Raw genomic sequence first — 23,485 nt, 5'->3', positions numbered from 1 at the left:
ATAGTTCTATATAGCAGCATACTGTATCTAGTAACAGCCTGTACATGAGGTTATAAATAGCAGCTCATACAGATGTGTACATTACGGTGCAGCAATAGAACAGTAGTCGTTGCTGTCGGGCAGAAACCGTTTCCATATCTCCATATTTCAACGCCCTACTTCATCATACAAGAGTGTCGCACAAAAGTAGTGAAAATAGCCGATTTACAAGCTTGTGAGCTTGTAGATCGGCTATTTTCACTATTTAAAAGAAAAAGAAAAAAAGGAAAGTTTTTGGACAGGTTTCCACCCAATAGCAACCATATAGAACATAAGCCTTTGTGAAATCCCAGGCTCCCCCAGAGTTAGTGTGGAAGTGTCCTTGAGCGAGACGCTGAACCCCTAATTGCTCCCGATGAGCAGGTTGGTGCCTTGCATGGTTTCCTCCTCCATCGGTGTATGAATGTGTGTGTGAATGTAATGCACAATCTATGAGCTTTGGATAAAAGCGCTTTATAAATGCACCATTTACCATTTATCTCTGTAGTGCAGGTGCGGACGACCAGTTGTTCTCCTCCCACGTGCCGGTTCTCCATAGAGGAGGTCTTTGGGAATGCGACCGTCCTGATTTATAACCCATAAATCCTCATAGAGGAACATATAGTCCACATAAAGGGAAGTGATCCTCATCCAACACTAAGGACCGCATGTTGGCATTGGTGCCATGCAGCGTTCCTGTTTATTTTTATTCTACAGTAAAGTGTCCCGATAAACGTTGTCTTATGCCTTCACCCTGAGTACAGTGTGTTCATAAATACGCTGTGGTGTTCTCAGGTCTTTATAAACACAGTGCAGTCGGTGCGTTGTGGTTCTAAAATACACTGCGCTGTGTCCTACTGAAGGAGCGTGTGTGCTAGACGAGACTGAGTGAGTGCTAAACCAGGTGAGACGAGTGCTATACTGCCAGTTAAACTGTTGTTTGTTATCATCTGACACCCCGGCGTGTTTAAGGCAGGTCTATAGGAGGCACTGAGGGACAATTACAGATGTGAAGAAACAATTACAAACATCCAGAGGCAAGATGTGTTGTTTTTATGATGGTTCATAAATCACCTGAACTCTGTGCTCACCTTTTTTTTTTACACTCAGTTCTCAGAGAGCTGTGGCAGTGACGTCACATGTGACATCACTGCCACAGCTCTCTGAGAACTGAGTGTATTTATGATATAATATAATGTTTGCTGGTCAGGAGCTTGTAGTAGTGTGTGTCAGACATGAGGCACGTCAGCGTTCAGTCCTTTCCTCGTTCCTCTGTTATCAAAGGAAACTCAGTGACCCTCCCACTGTACATCTGGAACACACACACACACACACGCACACACACACACACACACACACACACACACACACACACACACACACACACACACACACACACACACACACACACACACACACACACACACTGTAAAATTGGTCCATTTGGTTACATGTGTATCCTCTCGCAGTTATAAATGGATACATTAATACAGATTGTTTTACTGTATAGTGTACTAACACTCGCTTAATGACGGCTAACACGGGAATACAGTTTTCCAATGGTGGTGGTGGTGGAAAAAGTGCTCAAATTGTTTACTTAAGTAAAAGTCCGCAATTCGAAATTTAAAAGTACAACAATATTGGTATCAACATGTACCTAAAGTACAAAAGTAAAAGTACTCATTATGCAGTATGTCCCATCTCACAATTTCGTCATGAATAAAAACATATTTTTGAAAATAACCGATCTACAAGCTCACAATGTGTCGTTTGCGACGCATTGTGAGCTTGTCGATCTGCTATTTTCAAATAGCCAAAGTATATACAGTAGGGATGAAGTGGATAATGTATGTTTTGTAATAATAATAATCAAGATCTACAAAGTAACTATAGTAACTAAAGTTTTCAAAGAGTAAAAGTGCAATATTTGCCTCTGAGATGTAGTGGAGTAGAAGTAAAAGTACTGAAAACTGGTACTCCAGTAAAGTAAAAATACCTCAAAATTGGACTTAAGTACAGTACAGTAAATGTACTGAGTTACTTTACACCACTGCAAGAGGGTGCACATGAATTGAGTCATTTGTATGCAGATTTTTAGGCAAAAGCTCTATTTAAAACTCTTCTGGCAATGCACTTTAAAAGGCCTTTATTTGATGGCTATTTCATGATGGAAATACAGTGAAAGCAGTACTACTGCTTTCACTGTATTTCCATTGTGAAGGAGCCATTAACTAAAGGCTGTTTAAACTTTATTGCCAGACGAGTGCCTTTGGATTTTTCTTTTGTTGTAACTTCTGTCTCTCTGACCAAAGAGCACCTTCATTACTTTATTGTTTGGACTTCCGAGCGCTCCAAACAGCTTAATTTTTTTCTATCCTGTATTAAAGGCGAATTTTGCCCCACGGTTTTCATACCTTTTCTATGACGTTGTGATATCTTAGGATGAATGGTACTGTGGAAACATGTCATAACTCCATGCCGGGTCTGTCACACCACAGCTAGAATGCGCGCTTGTGGTGCTTGCGCTAGATTGCATATTTTAATAGCTATATATTTTTTTGATTTCACGAAATCTCGTCATGACATCATAGCCTAGAGCATTGGTTCTCAAAGTGGGGTCCGGGAAACCCCAGGGGTCCTTGACGGAGATCCAGGGGGTCCCCAGCTAAATGATGGATAGTTAGGAACCAAATGGACCCTTATGGGTCTGTAACTCTGAGAGTGTACGAATGGAACCAAATGGACCCTTACAGGTCTGTAACTCTGAGAGTGTACAAATGGAACCAAATGGACCCTAACGGTCCATTTGGTTCCATGTGTACACTCTCAGAGTTAAATGAACATTGATTTTACATTACGAAGTGGGGTCCCAGAGATAAAAATGCCATAAAATAGGGGTTCGGTAGCCTTATGCATGCCAAACTGGGGGTCATTCAATTAAAATGGTTGAGAATGGCCTGCTAGAGCTGTAAAAATAATCTCTTATGGGGGGGGTCCGTGGCATATCTTTTCAAATGGGGGTCCGCGGGCTGATAAGTGTCAATTTGGGGGTCCGTGACATGAAAAAGTTTGGCCTAGAGGATATGTGGTGAGGGGTCCCCAAGGGGGCCAGTCGTTGTCAACGGCGCACCGTTGCTCCGATCCGCACCAAACTTGGTCCAAACAGTGTTCAGGGGTCTGGCATGACAATAGTCACACTCACATATTATGAAGAACTACAGCAGTGTCACAGCAGTTTATAACACTTCAAAAGGCCATCATTCAGATCAGGACAATGACTGTAAGAGCTTCACCCTCACTGTGTTAGATGAGAACAGGCTGGAAACGAGGTTATCAGATGATACATTAGATCATTAGGTTATCAGATTATATACAGAAAGCGTTTATAATCCACAGAGAGACGTTGTTGAAACAGAATGACGTTCTGTGATCTATTTGATCTATTTAACTGTCACACAGCTCACTCACTCACATCTCTAACCGCTTAAACTCTCTAGTCTTGTAAAACGGACCAGAGTTACAACTCTACTTTTACGTCTACGCCAATCTCTTCGCCAAAATGTTGCCAACATCTCCTGTTTTTTTTGCCGTATGTTCCCGCCAGAATAGGCATAGGCTATAGGGTTACAGCTCCACCTCCGGCCGGCTCCATCAGGCTGGCGGATGTTCTATCAATCTACTGGACTGTTTCACTGCTGTACTATGATGGTTGTTTTTAGAGGTCTATAAAAGGTCTGTCTTGGACTGTCTGTTCCTGTTTTAGATCTCGTTGATGTCGGGCAGAAACCTCATATCTCCATACTTCAACTCTTTATGTTTGTTCATAAAGTAATATCTTACTTCATCAAACTACAGTGTGGGACAAAAGCAGCGACAGTAGCTGATCTACAGCTTGAAGATCGGCTATTTTCACTGCTTTTTAATATTTTTTAGAATAATAACAGTTTAGGACATACAAGGTGTCTGCTCGACAGCAGCTCTATCTTATATACAGTATTTATTTGACTCAACTCTGTGTCTCAGTGGAGGGCGTTGGTCAGTTCAGAAACCTGCCTACCAGTGACATCATCGATGCAGGTTTGGTCATTTCAAACACGATTTCAAACTTTGTTTTTCTTTTGTATTGCAAGAACAATGGCTTCTAATTCAGCATGCTATCTGTCCAGGAAGAGTAAAGGCTGTAGTTTCTATTAGCTTGGATTCCCCATCGATGATGTCACTGGTAGGCAGGTTTCTGAACTGTCCACTATCAGGATTAGCCTGGTAAACCCTCCCTCCGGAAATCTCAATTCTATTTGATTCCAGGAGTGAGTCTGGCCTGATCCGCCTGTCTGCAATATTGGCTGTGCTGGAGTTGGGCGGGAGTAATACCGTTGACTGACAACCCCTTCAGCCAATGATAATTTTTCCCCTTCAGCCAATCAGCAGTTCACCAGTCTTAATGTGACGCGACGGGACTTTTGAGACAGCCATACCCAAAATGGGTTGCCTTATTCGGATAAAATGGTGTCACTGCCCGCCCCTACCGGTTCTCTAAATTTTTATTTTTAAATAGGCTTTGTCATGATTAATTGACCACATATATGAAGTTAAACAACTAAATTCTATCCAAACGATATCTTATAAGTAAATTCCGTGCCTCAAAATAGAAGTTAGAGAGCTTTTTGAAGTAAAAAAATAGCGGAGAATTGGCCGCACAAGAAAAAGATGGCTGCCGTTCGTGTTTTGGGCTCACTCGAACTCGCCACCTGATTGGCCAACGTAAGCTGTCAATCACAGAACAATGAGCGACGACGCTGATAGGCGCGGCCGTTTGGCATACACAGCCAATATTGCAGAGAGGCGGTTCATGCCAGACTCACTCCAGGAATCAAATAGAATTGAGATTTCCGGAGGGAGGGTTTACCAGGCTATATCAGGATGTCCACGCCAGGATGAAAGTGGTTTATTTCCGCTTGTGGATTAATAAAGTACCTTCTACCCACCTACTCTACCCTACCTGTCACCAGAGACTGTAGCTCTCCTGCACAGCAGCCACACTCTGCTGCTAATGTAAACTCTGGAAATACTATGTGGAAAAAAGCATGGAATAGTGCAATGGAAAATGTGTGTGGGCTCACTGTGTTCTTATTAACACATTCACTCCGGGAACACATCTGTGTCATTTTAATATTTATTTGGCCATTAAAAAATTGCAGATATACAAGCTCATAGTGCTTGTAGATCTGTAAAAAAAAATTATCTTGAAAATGTGTGCAAATATATATATATATTTTTTTATTTTTGCCAGACCCAAGGGGTCGGGCTTACATGAGGCTTTGTACCTGTTTCGTCCATACATGGGCATGGTCACTTTGTCCTCCGGCCCCAGCCCAAAAAAAATCTGTCCCCCAAAAAAGTCTGTCCATAGTCTGTCCATAGAAGGGACACACGTCGTGCAAAGCACGACGTGTGTCCCAGCCATAAAAGTCTGTCCCCCTTTCGTCCATACATGGGCATAGACACAGGCTGACACGTCATGTGAAGTCTGGGTCTGGCAGAACCAGGTCTCCTGGTCTTGTTTTTAAATGCTAAGTATGGTGCTATATCAGTGGTGCTCCAACGTTTTAATGTCAAGGACCCCCCAAAAATGATATATATTTGGCCGCGGACCCCCGCATCTCAACATATGTTGTTCCAGGGACCCCCGGAAGCACAGATCGAAGTAAAATATGTTCGCTTTAAAACAAGCTCATCGTGAGCTTGTAGATCTGCAAGTTTTTTGAATAGCCAAAGAACCGTTCCCGGTCTTAATGGGTTAAACACCAAAGTGCTGCCTGGAAGAACCGCATTTCAGGATTTAAATGTCCCGTAACCAGCGCTGGACAAAGTACTCAACCCTGTACTTTGAGTCAAAGTATAGATACTCCTGGTAAAATATTACTCCACTACAGCGGAAGTTGTTCAGTCTAAATTATACTTGAGTTAAAGTAGCTTTAAAAAATACTTTGTACAAATTATAAAGTCAATTGTATATGTTTTATATCAATGCAGTATTGAAATTTTGACATTTTGCCCCCCAAAGATTTTCAAAATTAGCAGATCTACAAGCTCACAACTCTTTGCATCGTGCAATGCATTGTGAGCTTGTAGATCGGCTGGTTTTACTATATTTCAAATAAGTGGTTAATTAATTATGTTTTCCCTTCCTAGAAATAGTGGAGTCAAAAGTGCAATATTTGTCTTTTAACCCATTAAGACCAGGAACGCATCTGTGTCATGTTCACATTTCTCTGGCTATTGAAAAAATAGCTCATAGCGCGGCACAGAGTGCTATGAGCTTGTAGATTTGCTATTTTTGAAAACAAATAAAAATGTGTGCAAATCTTCGAACATTTGTAACCGAAATCTTTGCTTTTGGGAGGTCCCTGGAACAACATATTTGACAAATATAAATGATGTGATTTAATCTGGTTAGAATATAAATGATTTGGTTTAATCTGGTTAGAATATAAATGATTTGGTTTAATCTGGTTAGAATATAAATGATTTGGTTTAATCTGGTTAGAATATAAATGATTTCCTGTAGACTGTAGATTTGCTCTGATTGTCAGTGGTGGTCCTTCTGGCCGATCCACACGGTCACAGCTTTTCTCTGCTCTGGCCCCACAGTGGTGGAATGAACTTCCCACTGATGTCAGGGCAGCAGAGTCACTGTCCATCTTTCGCCGCAGGCTGAAAACCCACCTCTTCAGGAAACACTACCCTGACCCTTCCTCTTGCCTACTTGTTGTCAATTATTTGTACGAGCTCTTGTTTTATTGGATCTTGTTTATTTGATACATTTATTTTATTTTAGCTCTTGTTCAGCTGATATATTGCACTTTTATCTTAGCACTAGGTATACTCTTAGTTGCTTGTTTTAGAAGAGAATGCACTTAAGACTTCTGGTGATTAGTAGTTTTCTTCCCTACCTATGTTGAATGCACTTATTGTAAGTCTCTTTGGATAAAAGTGTCTGCTAAATGACCGTAATGTAATGTAATTCAGTACATTTACTCAAGTACTGTGCTTAAGAACAATTTTGAGGATTGTTTTTACGTTACTTGATAATTTCCATTTTTAGTTACTTTATACTTCTACTCCACTACATCTCAGAGGCAAATATTGTACTTTTTATTCCACTACAACTATTTGAAAACTTGTTACAAGTTACTTTGCCGATTTAGATTATTATTAAATAACTAGTTAAGCTCTATTTTATACTTTGGCTATTTGAAAATAGCCAAAGTATAAAATAGGGCTTAACTGGTTTTACTTCGCTAATGTATATATTTTTATGCCAATACTTTTACAGGACTTTTACTTCTAGAAACAGAGTAATTGTTTTACTATACTTTTCTACTTTTACTTAAGTAAAAACAAAATTGTACTTTTACTCCACTAAAATGATTTGAAAACTTTAGTTACTAGTTACTTTTTTTACTTTTACAAAACACACTTTACCCACTTCAGCCCTATATACCTTTCGGCCATTTGAAAATAGACGATCTACAAGCTCCTATTTGTCTCATCTGTTTAAGAAAGTAGGTATCTGGTATAAGTCACTTTTACCTTAGCACTAGGTATACTCTTAGTTGCTTGTTTTAGGAGAGAATGCACTTTCATACATTTGAAAATGTGTGAAATGGGACATTCTGCATAATGAGTACTTTCTACTTTTGGTACTTTAAGTACAGACAAATACTTTTGTACTTTTACTCACTTAATACTACCCACTTAAATCCAGACTTTTACTTGTAACAGAGTATTTCTACATTACAGTATTGATACTTTTCCGTGAGTAAAAAAAAGCAAGTACTTTTTCCACCACTGGGTGTTGGCTGGTGAGTGTTGGCATGTGGTTTGTTCACTAACTGGTTGTCATAATAATAAGTGAAGACAGAACAGGGACGTCCATCTAATACCAGTGGCTTTCTCTACCGTCAACACATCGCTTATCTCCTCTGTCCGCTGGAAAACTCCTATGTCCACAACTGTTACTTTTCAGGAAATGGTTCTTTTTTTTTAAATTATTTAGTCACAAGCTGTTGTTGATACTTTTAATTGGTTCAATATTCATAAGACCCACAGACAGATCACGTGATCACTTCCTCTTTTAAATAAATGTCATAAATAGCTAAATTTGCCCGATCTACAAGCCCACAACGCGTCTTTATAGATCGGGCTATTTTCACTTCTTTTGTGTGACATTGTGATAAAAGTAGCGCATTGATCTAAGACCAAAAAAAAAACAGAAACGAAACATATCAAATGTTTCACATGGTAGATACAAGGTTTTCTGCTCCGACAGCAACACTGTTACGTAACTCCACTTATACAGTATGTGGCTCCGGGCCCAAAGTATGTCTGTCCAGACTCCTGCTTTGCAGACCCCTAAACCCCCCCCCCCCAAACCCCCCCTCCTCCCTGTGGCTAAGAATAGATCACTCTCTCTGGAAAGAGAGACGAGTGAATCAACCACTTAGAGAGGCATGAAATCCTATAGGCTGATGTTGTAGTTTGTTTGTATTCCGGGTTCAGGTTTAAAAACTACAGCAGATTAAAAACGTGTCAGGCTAAACGTAAAGCAACACAGCTGCAGCTTATCTAATTAAAGCTGGTGTCAGTGATATTCTCCTGCTACAGTAAAGACACTACAGTAAAGACACTACTGTAAAGACACTACAGTAAAGACACTACTGTAAAGACACTACAGTAAGGACACTACAGTAAAGACACTACAGTAAGGACACTACAGTAAAGACACTACAGTATCTCCCTCCCCGGTGCAATCTCAGCGCCGAGGGCAAGCCAGCGTATTCGGTATGGTGACCCCCCCGACACAGTTGTTAAATTCACACCTTGCAGCCACCTTGTCTAGATCACTGTTTCCCAAACAGTGGGTGGGGACCCATGTTAGGGTCCCCCACATATATGTATATATATCAAAGGATTTTAAAAAGTTAAACAAAAAAAAGTCACAACTTTCCATCAATTAAAATGTATGTATTATGTGTTTCATAAATACATTTATTATAGGAATTAGAATGTCTGTAGAGCTTGTAGATCGGCTATTTTCCGCCTAAACAGGGACGTTAACAGGCAAGTTAAAAGTGATTAACTTGCCTGTTAACCCACAGTAAAGAGCGTGTGGGTAAATGTTTAACCACAGGCCCGTTCTATCCACTGAGTCTGAACAATACTGCTCTGTGTCCCTGGTGGCTGACTGTCAATACTTAAGTAACTCAATTAACTCATTAAGACCCGGACTGTGTCCTTTTAGACACTGAGCTTGTAGATCTGCTATTTTTGAAAGAAAATCATGAAAATTTGTGCAAATCTTTGAATATGTATCTTTTTTTTAAAAGCGAACATTTGTAACTTAAATCTTTGCTTCAGATGGGGGTCCGTGGCCAAATACATAACATTTTGGGGGTCCTTGACATGAAAACAGTTGGAGAACCACTGATATTATAGTAACATACGTTTTTCAGAAAACTGCTAGGATTTAGACGACATTATAGAATCCCCCCAGAAGCAAAGATTTGAGTTACAAATGTTCGCTTTAAAAAAAAAGTATATATTCAAAGATTGACACCGTTTTTTTTTTTATTGCAGATCTATGAGCTTGTATATCTGCTATTTTTGAATAGCTAAAGTATAACATAATGGTTAAAGTGGTTCAAATCTAAAATGAGGGATGCGTGCCCGGTCTAACTGTGTTAATATTGTGGTTGGCTGCTCCACACACTGACTGAGGGCTCATTTGCAGATCTGGTAGCTTTGGAAGGGGTGGGGGGGTGGGGGGGCATTCTTCCTCAGTGGGGTCAATATGTTTCCAGGAAATGACAGCCAGGCTTTATATTTAATTAAGTTCTTTAACCCAAATTGAAATGTTTTGTGGACATGGTGGGAGGAACACATGGGGGGAGTGTCAGTTCATCTGTGTGTGTGTGTGTGTGTGTGTGTGTGTGTGTGTGTGTGTGTGTGGGTGTGGGTGTGGGTGTGGGTGTGTGGGTGTGTGTGTGTGTGTGTGTGCGCGTGTGTGTGTGTGTGTGTGTGTGTGTTCATTGTTAAGAAGGCATTGTTGCGTCACACTCACAGAACAATAGAGTCACATAATGGCATCATTATCAGAGAGTATTGTTTCCTCTTGTCCTGGATGTAATCTGTGAGTTCCTACTTAATGCTTTCAGCCAGTGGTTCTCAAAGGGGGTCCTTGAGGGGGTTCCAGGGGGTCCCCCAGCAACATGAGTTAGTCAACCACTTTAACCCTATATATGTGCCTATACACACACATTGGCTATTTGAAAATAGAAGATCTATGAGCTATAGCAGATCTACCGCGCTATTTTTGAATAGCCAAAGACATCTTAAAATGACACAGATGCGTTCCCGTAGACTGTGGTCAGATGTTGTCTAGCAGACTGTGGTGTTATGCTGGCTGTAGGGCTGTCACCATCATGGAACACTGGTCGACGATTAATTGCCGTTCAAATAATTGCAATCAGCGGTTTAATTGTGTTTTTGGCATTAAACACTGGAACATATAAATAATCAACTTAAATAATGTACTAATGCACGTAGTGCTGCACGATTCTTGCTCAAATGTGAATCACGATTTTTCTCCATAAGAATTGAGATCACGATTCTCACACAATTCTCTTGTAAATATAAAAATATTAAGCAAAAAAAAAAAAAAATCGAGATCGCATAGGTGTCTGAATCGAGATCACGATCTTTTTTCGATTAATCGTGCAGCACTAAATGCACGGTATCGGTTTTCAGGCAATTATGCAGCCGATTTGTCTCTTTCTACCACAGCAGATTGGTGATGATGACACACACCCAGACAGTTTTGATTAGAGCTTCAAGTGGTTCAACAAAATAAAGTTTTTTGTGTTTGCTCATGAATTAAATGTTCTGAAATAGAAACTTTAATGAAATCTATGTTTTTGAAAATTCATTATAAAATGTAGCAGTAGGACTCTCCAGACTCGGGGCGGGCGATGGACTGGTGTTAGCTTTGGTTCAGAAACGTCCAAAGTGGATGTTTGTTGTTCCAGGACTTCCCTCAGATGTGGCCAAAACCTTCTGCGTCTTCTTTGCATTTTGATGTGTTGTGACCGTGTACCGTGCACGCACACACGCACACACACACCATGTACAGTGCACGCACACACACGCATGCACACACGCACATATACACGCATGCACGCATGCACACACACACACACACACACACACACACACACACACGCACATACACGCATGCAGCATGCACACATGGTATTACTTTTTGCTTGCCTTATTTAACCCTAAACCTACCCCTTAAATGCCTCATCCTAACCTGTAACCTCAGCTCTTTTAAAACAACATTATACTCTGGTGGGGTTCCAGGAGTGTCCAGGACCATGGTCTTCACAAGGTCAATGACACAAATTATACTATACTTGTGGGGACATCTGGCCCTCATAAGTATAGAAATATGTGGTAAACGCACGCACACACGCACGCACACACACACACACACACACAAGGCCTTGTGTTGTGTTGTGCGTGTCCTGCTGTGTGATCTAATCTGTCTCACTAATAAAACCTGGTGACTAAAGAGTATCCTGCTGTCCAGATGCATCTCACTGTACTCATGTCAACACACACACACACACACACACACACACACACACACACACACACACACACACACACACTCACACTCACACTCACACTCACATATACGCACACACACACACACACACACACACGCACACGCACACACACACACACACGCACACACACACACACACACACACGCACACACGCACACGCACACACATAGTGTGACTGCACCACAAGGACACTTAAGCCTATTGTGCCATCAGTTACTATAATGCAAAGTTAATGACCATGATGGTGGAAAGTAACCAAGTATATTAACTTAAGTACTGTAACTTAACCACATGAACCCAGCCTATTCCCTCACAACACATCACATCACAGACTGAGCTTGTAAGGCAGATCAGCTGCTATTCTCTGTGGTGTTTCTATATTGTGGTATCACTACTTTTACTTTAAAGAGTACTTTTTCCGCCACAGGTGATGACGCAACATGGTTTATTATGGGTTGTTTATGTAGACAAATGGTCCATGAACAGGAAGTAGGCTACCGTACCGTACCGTACATACTAAGGTACAACAACACACAGCCTGGTGTTCCTGTTGCATGCCATCGCTATCAACCTAATTATTTACCTGGAATGTTTACAGACACTCTGTCACCATGTGGCCTCTGTCTGTCAGGGGGTCCAAGCCAGGGGTCCAGGCTTGGGGGTCCAGGCTTGGGGGTCCAGGCCAGGGGTCCAGGCTGGGGGGGGGGGTCTCATGCAGTGTTGCCAGATTATGTGAGATAAACAAGCAACCAGGTCTTAGAAAACCAGCCCAAAAGAAGCAACTATGGGCCACATGAGCACTTTAAACATATACATCAGCTATTTGAAAATAGCCGATCTACAAGCTCACAACGCGTCACGATGCGACGCGTTGTGAGCTTGTAGATCTGCTATTTTCAAAAAAAGTCTTTGGGGACATTATAATGAGCAGATCTGGCAACAGTGGTCTCATGTAGTAAATGGCCTGCCTAATGCGATGACAGCTGGACATGTGACTGACATGGATGAATGGGGGTCTGGTGTCATGTTGGGGTCCTCAGGACAGTGCCTCCTGTGTTGATGTGGTCATTCTGTATATATAGGTAACATGAGCCGCAGGAAGCACCTTACTGAACCACTTTAAAGGGGCATTTCACTTTAAAACACTCCCGGGGGTCGTTCAACGTAAAACTCCATGTTGGCCATGTTAAAACACACGTCCCTCCCTGCTTCTGGTGACTGATGTTCTTTTAATGAATGTTAGACTCATTGAAAAAGGCAAACGAACAGGAGAAAGGTTGCACAGACACCAGTATTGCGGAGGCGCTGCTGTAAAGAAGTCTAAAAGTGAAGAAAAGGAGAATCAGAGCCACGATGCAGGATTTATTGAAGACCAACGTTTCCACTGAAGAAGACCTTTCCAGGTCAAAACGTTGGTGTTCAATAAATCCTGCATCTTGGCCTTTTCTTCACTTTTAGACTCATTGAAAAAAAAAACACGTCATCCCTGCTTCTGGTGACTGCATGATATCGTCCTTCTAATGCATGAGGGGACCAGCATTTTTCTATTATTTATGTGTTTATTTTAAATAAAACTAATTAAAAAGGCATCACAGGCATTAGAAGAACAATGAAGCAGGGACATGTCTTCTCAATTGGTAATCTCGTAGTCTCTAATGGAAATTCAAGTTGAATAGGCTTATATAGGAGGGGGGGGGGGGGGTTATGTCATCAAATGATTATCAAATATCTAAATATTGAATCAAGCAACTTGAAAAAAAAAACTGATGTGTGGAGTGCACACAAAAGCCAAATGACCCGAAGTGTTTTTAAAAGTGAAGTAACCCCTTTAAATCCTATACTTCGCCGTACGACAGTTTAGCGAAAACAGCCGATCTACAAGCCCGCAAGTGAGCTTGTAGATCGGCTGTTTTCGCACGAAGGGGCGGAGGAAGAGAGACCTAGAAAGAGAGAGAGAGAGAGGGAGAGAGAGGGAAGGGGAAAGGGAAAGAACGCCAAGCCGGTCCTAAGCTGATGGTAAACATCAACATAAGCAGCCATGCAGCCCCAACGTGCGTTTTTTTTCCCAGAAAACCAAACCTGCCTCCTCAATGCAGGATTCATCAGGCTGCCCTTAAAAAGCTCTCTTTTTCCACTAAAAGCGCCCAGTGAACGAACAGGCAGAGCTGGCTCCAAAACCTTAGTTAAATCAGACCATTCATCCTCATACATCCATACAGGAGCCCAGGGGCCGCACAAAAATACCTTTGTTTCCCTCTCAGTGTTTGGTTCGATGTTTAACACGGAAAACCTCCCTTTAACATGTCTTAAACCATTCAATCCGGTAACACATCTGTGTCATTCTGAGATGTATTTGGCTATTAAAAAAAAATTGCAGATCTGCTATTTTTCTTTAAATCGTGGAAGATTTTGCAAATCTTTACTGTCTTCTAAATCCTAACAGTTTTCTGAAAACCCTATGTTGCTGTAATATCAGTGGTTCTCAAACTTTTTCATGTCAAGGACCACCAAGATGATATGTATTTGGCTGTGGACCCCCATCTCAAAATATGTTGTTCTAAGGACCTTTCAGAAGTAAAGATTTGAGTTAAAAATGTTGTTTAAAAAAGTATTATGTATTCAAATATTTGCACAAAAATGTTCAAGATTTTTCAAAGAAAACAGCAAATCTCCAAGCTTGTAGCGCTATGACTATGAGCTTGTAGATCTGCTATTTTTTGAATAGCCAAAATTGAATGGGTTAAAATCAGAGGTTCTGGTTCCCCTGGATGGAAAAGTCATGGTTATGTAATTGAGGGGGGGGGGGGGGGTTCCTGTGTATTGGAAGCTCCCATAGCCTGAAGGAACCAGGCTTTGACTAACCCTATCCCCCACCTTTCTGTTCCTTCTTACATAATCAACCCTGACAACCCCTCTTATGATTGAAACCCCATTACAGAAAGAGTTTGTAAAATGGCCAAAATAAATCTCTATATTTTGGGACGCTCAAAAATCTAGATTTATGAGAGGAAAGATATTGTTGGAGTGGCCAAAATATGTCAGGATTAATTGTAATTATTTTTGGCACTGGTCTAGAAATTGTCCGTCATACACTGGACCTGTTGGCTCTGTACTTGAACCACTCTTTACCATCTATACCAAATCTCTTCGCCAAATGCTGTATAAGAAATGGCGAAAATGGCCAAAACTCAAACTTCGGCGAAAGTGGCCGTTAGTGATGAGCGGGCCGACCTGTAACCCGCGGCGCGGGTCAACCCGCGCCGCGGGTTGACCCGCGGCGCGGGTGGTCGTGTCAGGATTTCAGAGGCAATTATGCGGGCTGCGGGTGAGCCGCTCTAAAAAATAAAAAAATAAAAAGAACAACATGCTTGTTTATTTATCCCATGACAATGTTGTGCTACTGTAGACATTTAAAGCGACTTTGGGTACTTAAAAGAGCGCTATATAAATCTGAGCTATTATGATGATGATTATCTTTTTTTTCCCACCGCGGGTCGCGGGGCGGGTTGAGCCATAGATTTATATATGGGTTCGCGGGGCGGGTTGAGGCGGGTTGGGTTCCGCGCCGGGGCGGGGCGGGTCATGAAAAAACCCGACCCGCACATCACTAGTGGCCGTTGTCAAGATGTTCAGAGCTCAGATCAGTTCAAAGCTTGTTGGACATTAAGCACGTAATGACACATTTTCGGGTTTTTCCGGTCTTCTAAAATTGTGGTAATTGTTCGGGCCAGGCCCTGTTCGGACCGGCCCAGTTCTTTAGCACATATGAAGACGTCTATGGAGGGATACATACCGTAGATTAAAACATCTAACAATATCGATACAAAATTAAAAAAAACCAGTATATATTATATATATGTGTATACTGCCTTAATCTGTGTGTTGATGATAGTCTGTGTGTTGTCCTCCTCCACAGACCCGTAAACTGACCAAGGCGGAGCGGCAGCGCTTCAGCGAGGAGGTGGAGATGCTGAAGGGTCTGCAGCATCCCAACATCGTCCGCTTCCACGACTCCTGGAAGTCCACGTCCAAGGGACACAAGTGCATCCTCCTGGTGACCGAACTCATGACCTCAGGCACCCTGAAAACGTGAGTCTCTCCTTCTGCCCCGGTGGCAGTTTGATGCCCTGGCAATCAGGATGTGTGTGTGTGTGTGTGTGTGTGTGTGTGTGTGTGTGTGTGTGTGTGTGTGTGTGTGTGTGTGTGTGTGTGTGTGTGTGTGTGTGTGTGTGTGTGTGTGTGTGTGTGTGTCATAGAGGTATAATATAACTAGATGAATTGCATTTATATGGCGCTTTTCTAAGTACTCAAACTTACTCAAAGCGCTTTACAATGGTTCATTCATTCATACAGGGGGGGGCATTGGGAGCCTGAACGCGAGATATTTATTAAATACACTCGAGATGCATATTTATATGTAAATGTATATGCATTTATGTATAATATGTTTACATATTTATATATATGAATATCTCTCAGTATGTTTTGCTCGTGCATGTATTTCTCCCCGCCTGCAGTTCCAGCTTTGGCCACTGGGGTGGCGGCTTCAATGTTTCTCAGCAACTCTGGGGGCTTAGTGTGTATGTATATTATTATCATTTTTAAATAGTGATAATGGCAGATCTACAGGCTTACTTATCCCATATCATTCACAATATTACTCTATCCAAAATCCCAGCCGATATCTATTCTCATATCAGTATTGTATGGTATCTATGGTCCAGCCCTACTCTGGAGCCTCTGGTGTCTGACTGTGTGAGACACTGACCACATCATGAGAGGACGGGCGTCGGGCATGTGGTTGTAAACGTGCTTGTGTGAGTGTTAGCGGTTAAACGTGGTTCACCGTGGTGCTAGCTTGATGCTATTTTTACTACAAATGAACAGTGTGGTCAATGTGGTGGATGGAGGGACAGTGTGGTCAGTGTGGTGGATGGAGGGACATCACACTGTGGTCAGTGTGGTGGATGGAGGGACATCACAGTGTGGTCAGTGTGGTGGATGGAGGGACATCACCAGGCTCATGGACACATCACTGTCATTATGCACAAACTACTGAGCTGACATCAGCAACACACACTGTCAATTAAACCATTAAGACCAGGGTAACGTATGTGTGTCATTTTATAGATTTACGCTGATCTACAAGCTCACAGCGCGGCACCGAGTGCCGCGCTGTGAGCTTGTAGATCTGCTATTTATTTAGAAAAATCGTGAAAATGTGTACATTGTCGTGAACATGTGTAACTCAAATCTTTGCTCCTGGGGGATTCTATAAATGTCTTCTAAATCCTAAATATATGTATATGTTTTTTTTTTAACTTGTTCAAATTATGTTGCTATAATATCAGTGGTTCTCAAACCTTTTTCATGTCAAAGGACCTTCAAAATGATATGTATTACAAACATATGTTGTTCCAGGGACCTCCCCAGAAGCAAAGATTGGAGTTGCAAAATGTTCTCTTTAAAAAAGATATACATATATATATATTCAAAGATTTGCACACATTTTCCATGACTTTTCAAATAATAGCAGATCTACAAGCTTGTAGCACGGCACGAGCTTGTAGATCTGCTATTTTTGAATAGCCAAATAAATCTTAAAATGACACAGATGCGTTCTCGGTCTAAATGGATTAAACTCTCTCACTGTCTCATTGACTGGACATAAAGACCAGGTGAAACAAACAGCGTCTATAACACAATTATCCGTCTTCCTGGAAATGTTTTCCACCGCCATGTGCTTCTCTAGATGTCTTTATCAGCTCCGCTCTCAGAGCTAAAAGCCTTTTGTTTATTTGAAAAGACAAGGCCGTTTCAACAAGCTCTCTCTCAGCCCCTCTCCTCCCTTAGAGAATAGAGCAGCTCACTGTCCAGAGAGAGGAGGTTGATGTTGACAGAACGTTATGCCAGTGAGAGATCTTCTGGATCCCTAGAAAGTTTACAACCACTAGGTCTTAATGAGGAGTTTGACACAAGTGTACTTTAAACAAATTACAATAGATTCTATGCTCTACTATTATGCTATATGATGGACTCTACCTGATGTCTGCATAGATTTTGTAGTATTTTCTATTGAGTGTTTGTGCTTTTATTTTTGTTTTACTTCAGCAGTGGTTCCCAAATCAGGGGCCGGGACGCCCAGGGGGGGGGGTTCCAAATTATTTTTGGGGGGTCCCCAGATGATCAGCTAATGTGTAACATTGTTTTCTCACTCAACAGTAAACAAACCAACACACATTATAAGTGTATACAGGGTAATCTGCACATTTATAAATGTATAATTTAATTACTTTTAAGACCTTTTTAACACATTGATTGCCAGAGTTATTTCTGATTTTTTTTGCAGTTTATTGCCAGAGATTTTTCATTGAAAAAAAAAGTACTCAGGAGCTGAGATACAAATTTTTTAAGTTTTAAGTTAACAAGGAAGTGGATAGGAGTCTAGATCTTCGACTAATCATATCTCCTTGGTCTTTGGGTCAAATTAAAAATAAAAAAATAAGAAAAATTAAAAAAAAAAAAAAAAAAACTCGAAAAAAACTCGATCTTGGCAATCAAGTGATGGATTTTAAAAACGAGTAAAAACGAGTTAACTCGTTCTTGGCAATCAATGTGTTAATACCAAATTTGGGCAAATTGGCAAATATTATGTAAGAAAGAGGCAACAATTGTGAAAATAGCCGATCTACAAGCTCACAACGCCGCACAGAGAGAGGCGCTGTGAGCTTGTAGATCGTCTATTTTCACAATATTTATCTGTGGAAACGAGTCAAACTAAATGTAATGCCTCAACTCTTATACAATTCCAAGTGCTTGTCAGAGTAGGGGGTCCCCAGTTCAAATATTATTATTTTGGGGGGGGGGGTCGCTGCCTGAAAAGTTTGGGAACTCTTGTTCTAGAGGTTCGGGCCACTACTTTTCTTTTGTTATTTTGTTGGTTACTATAATAACCCCGATTTTCTGCTGCTCCAGGTACCTGAAGAGGTTAGTTTTAGTCTATGTAATAATAACTACTATAATAACCCGGGTTCTCTGCATGTCCAGGTACCTGAAGAGGTTAGTTTTAGTCTATATAATAATAACTACTATAATAACCCGGGTTCTCTGCATGTCCAGGTACCTGAAGAGGTTCAAGGAGATGAAGCTGAAGGTGCTGCAGCGATGGAGCCGACAGATCCTGAAGGGTCTTCACTTCCTGCACACGCGGACCCCCCCCATCATCCACCGGGACCTGAAGTGTGACAACATCTTCATCACGGGCACCACGGGCTCCGTGAAGATCGGGGACCTGGGCCTGGCCACGCTCAAAAGTGCCTCTTTCGCTAAAAGTGTCATTGGTAAGAAATCTCGTCACGTTTTCTTTCTTTCTTTCTTTCTTATTTTTTGTTTTAACCCCCAGTATCAACTTCTACTTCATTAGTCACATCACAGTGACAAATGATGTCACTGTGTTCTCTCCTCCGCATCATCAGTGCCCATACCCTAGGTGGGGTTGGTGAAAGGGCCTTTCTGTGTGGAGTTTGCATGTTCTCCCCTTGTCCCCTAGGGTAGGTACCCTCACAAAAACATGTAGTAATCCTGGTCTCTATACTGCCTCCCCTGGTCAGCCGGGGCGCCTGATGGAGGGGAAAGGAACCGGTTGGAATAACGTGTTCCTTCCACGCGCTACATCCTTTTTTTATGTTAAATAATCGCAACACATTTTCGTATCATTTATTCCCATCACTCCTGCTGTGTGTAATGCCTTTTACAGATGTAAAAAAGGGTGAAATTCCTTCCGTACAAGCCCCCAACAGTCACAAAACCCCCACAATCCAAGTTTTTTTTGGGCGGTGAAACCGCCCCTATAAGTGAGATTTGGAAAAATGTACAAATATCTTGGGCAGTGAAACCGGCCCTAAAAGTGAGGTTTGGAAATTTGTACAATTATCCTGCACTGTGATTGGCCAATCACAATCTATTCAGGACTGTGATTGGCCAGTGTCACATGACACATGTGCATAGCCCTATATAAGCAACCATAACTTAAAAAAAACCAAATTAATGTTTTTTTTAAGTTATGGTTTTGTCCATCATAAAGTGTGTTTTACAAAAGATAAATGTATTTATCTTTTGTACATGATTGATCGACTCCATTCAGTATTGTGATTAGCTAGCAAGACACATGCTGACACTAAGTGGCTCTTTCAGATCAAAGCATATATATTGGTTGACTCCATTCAGTATTGTGGTTAGCTAGGAAGAGTGACCAGGGGCGGACTTAAGGATCTGGAGGCCCCAGGCGAACGGTAGTATGAGACCCCCTCCACAGATTATTTTTTAACAGAATAGATGTAATTTCCAGTATTCTGGTGCATTTTGGGAGTTTGATACTTTTATCAGACTTTACTAACATGGGATCCACTAAAAAGCTAAAAGTAGGGCTACAGAAATGTATTTTTTTTCTTTTTTATGAGGCCCCCTAACTCTTGAGGCCCCAGGCGGTCGCCTAACCTTGCCTACAGTTAAGTCCGCCACTGAGGAAGACACCGCCCACTTCACACAGGGTGTGATTTTTAAACTCTGATTGATTATTTAGCTGTTATGTAGCCTTTGGCTTCTTAATAGCACAGGCAATAATGATACATAATTTTCTCTCTCGCTCTCTGGTGTAGGCAGCGAAAAGGAAAAGCAAGACATATTTACAATCGTAGCCTTTGATTAACTGAAACTAAATTGCTCACAAGTTGCAATATATTATAACACACACACGGTGATGGGGACCCATCAGAATATAATGCATGTCATTCGTCACGGATGGAGAGTGCATTTGCGATAATAATAACAATAACCAAAAAGCTGTAGTTTAAAAACACAGATTTTCCCAAGTAGGTCTATTTCTTGTATTCCTCTTCCACAGTCCCCTTACTATTCATATGGAGGATATAGGGTATTGTGCTGATGGTTATTTATGATGCTGCTTGACCTGCAGTGTCGGTCAGATCACAACAAAGAGGTTTCATGTGGTTGGTTGGTCACACAAAAAATAATGTCCGGTCTAGTCGTGGTAGAGCTCTCTCTCTCTCTCTCTCTCTGTCTCTGTCTCTGTCTCTCTGTCTCTGTCTCTCTCTCTCTCTCTCTCTGTCTCTGTCTCTGTCTCTCTGTCTCTGTCTCTGTCTCTCTCTGTCTCTGTCTCTGTCTCTGTCTCTGTCTCTGTCTCTGTCTCTGTCTCTCTCTCTCTCTCTGTCTCTCTGTCTCTCTGTCTCTGTCTCTGTCTCTGTCTCTGTCTCTCTGTATCTCTCTGTCTCTCAGTCTCTGTCTCTGTCTCTGTCTCTGTCTCTGTCTCTGTCTCTGTCTCTGTCTCTGTCTCTGTCTCTGTCTCTCTCTCTCTCTGTCTCTCTGTCTCTCTGTCTCTGTCTCTGTCTCTGTCTCTCTGTCTCTGTCTCTGTCTCTGTCTCTGTCTCTGTCTCTCTCTCTGTCTCTCTCTCTGTCTCTGTCTCTGTCTCTGTCTCTGTCTCTCTGTCTCTGTCTCTGTCTCTGTCTCTGTCTCTGTCTCTCTGTCTCTGTCTCTCTCTCTGTCTCTGTCTCTGTCTCTGTCTCTGTGTCTCTGTCTCTGTCTCTGTCTCTGTCTCTGTCTCTGTCTCTGTCTCTGTCTGTCTCTGTCTCTGTCTCTGTCTCTGTCTCTGTCTCTGTCTCTGTCTCTGTCTCTGTCTCTCTCTCTCTCTCTCTCTCTCTCTCTCTCTCTCTCTCTCTCTCTCTCTCTCTCTCTCTCTCTCTCTCTCTCTCTCTCTCTCTCTCTCTGATCTGCTATTTTTGAAGAAAATGTGAAACGTTTTGCAAATCTTTGGATGTGTTTTTTAAAGTGAACATTTGTAACTCAAATCTTTGCGTCTGAGGGTCCCTGGAACAACATATTTTACAAATGTTCGGAAATGTTCACAATGCGTTGCGATGCGACGTATTGTGTAAAAAAATGTAAGTACTTTTTCCACCACTGCCCTTGAAGTGTCATGGGGGCTGATGATGGTTTCTGTCATGAACCCCAACCCTTTAAACCTTTCTCCCCGGTTTGCCCGTGTATCCCGATAGGAACGCCAGAGTTCATGGCCCCGGAGATGTACGAGGAGAAGTACGACGAGGCTGTGGACGTCTACGCCTTCGGGATGTGCATCCTGGAGATGGCCACGTCCGAGTACCCGTACTCTGAGTGTCAGAACGCAGCGCAGATCTACCGCAAGGTCACCAGCGTGAGTACAAGGTCACCAGCGTGAGTACAAGGTCACCAGCGTGAGTACAAGGTCACCAGTGTGAGTACTGAAGCAGACCCAGTGGTGGAAGAAGTACTCTGATATTTTACTTAAGTAAAAGTAGTAAAACCACAACATAAACATACTCTGTTGCAAGTAAAAGGCCTGTGTTCAAAATGTCACTTGAGTAAAAGTACGAAAGTATTGGCATCAAAATATACTTAAAGTACCAAAAGTAGAAGTACTAAAATAGCAGATCTACAAGTTCACAACGCGTCGCGATGCAATGTGTTGTGAGCTTGTAGATCTGCTATTTTCAATAGCCTATGTATAAAATAGGACTAAAGTGGTTTTATAATGTAATCATTTATATCTGCAACGTAACTACGGTAGTAACTACGGTAGTAACTAAAGTTTAAAAACAATTGTAGTGGAGTAAAAGTACAACATTTTTCTCTGAGATTTAGTGGAGTAAAAAAACTCAAAATTAAGTACAGGACTTGAGTAAATGTACTTTATTAAAATTGAATTTTAATATTTAAATATTTCCGCTCATTTTGTATGTCCGCGGGGAAAAAATCATCACAAGCTGGTCCATCATAATAATGACCCTATGGTCACATCTCTGCTCCACAAAAGCCAAAAGGTGGTGAAATGATTGTTTGTAGGAAACCCCACAACATCTACAGCCTCCAAGACAAGTCAAAAGAGAGAGAAAAGAGTCACAAAGAAAAATGAGACAGACATTAAAAACTAAAATGTGATCAGTGTTAAATATGTAATATATGCCTATTATATATATATAAAACAAAGCAATGATAAGGAGTCAGTCAACCTCCTATTTAATCCTAAAATAAAGACGACATAAATGCATGGTTCTGTACATAGATGAGAGCAACAAACAGGCCGTCATGGCTCTTGTGTATTTGAACTAGGTATATATAGGGTTTAAGTGGTTTATTGGTTTATATGTGTTTTCCTCTCCCACTCGTTAACAGAATCAAGACGGAGAGGAAGTGGCTTTATTTAGGATGTACAGTTTATTGTCTGTGTGATTCCTATGGAGAGGTGGGCCTCCTCCATGCTAAATAGAGAGGTGGGCCTCCTCCATGCTAACTATGGAGAGGTGGGCCTCCTCCAGGTTAAATATGGAGAGGTGGGCCTCCTCCAGGTTAAATATGGAGAGGTGGGCCTCCTCCATGGTAAATATGGAGAGGTGGGCCTCCTCCAGGTTAAATATGGAGAGGTGGGCCTCCTCCATGCTAACAAACTAAACACAGAGCTCCAGTTAGTGTCGATTAAAGGCCTAGATGTTAACGAGCTGGGTCACTATAGAAACCAGTCGTAAACGTTCAGCATCAACACGTAACCGTGATGCATGGCTGTAGACACGCCCCTCACTGATTGCTACTTCCTTTTCACCACTTTTCTGCTTAAAACAAAACAAACAAGATGAAAAAGTTAAAGCTCTGTATTGTGTTCAGTAACAGGGGTCTCTCCTCTTTCTCGCTCTTTAGTAAACAGAAAATACATGTTTCAGGTGGGACA

At 41.6% G+C, this 23,485-nt stretch overlaps 1 protein-coding gene across 1 annotated transcript in view; it reads left to right on the top strand.

Annotated features, from left to right (window-relative positions):
* The window catches only part of wnk4a (WNK lysine deficient protein kinase 4a), a 152,083-nt gene that overhangs the window by 58,066 nt on the left and 70,532 nt on the right, over nucleotides 1-23,485 (top strand). The window contains exons 4-6 of the mRNA XM_080455848.1: nucleotides 15,625-15,797; nucleotides 18,828-19,048; nucleotides 21,780-21,937. Of these exons, the coding sequence (XP_080311974.1) occupies nucleotides 15,625-15,797; nucleotides 18,828-19,048; nucleotides 21,780-21,937 (552 nt within the window). The remainder of the gene's footprint in view (nucleotides 1-15,624; nucleotides 15,798-18,827; nucleotides 19,049-21,779; nucleotides 21,938-23,485) is intronic.

This window comes from Gymnoscopelus braueri (assembly GCF_963280865.1).
Source record: "Gymnoscopelus braueri genome assembly, chromosome: 17".
NCBI lineage: Eukaryota > Metazoa > Chordata > Actinopteri > Myctophiformes > Myctophidae > Gymnoscopelus > Gymnoscopelus braueri.
The sequence above is the reverse complement of the archived record's forward strand: the minus strand, read 5'-3'. Positions and strand labels throughout refer to the sequence as shown.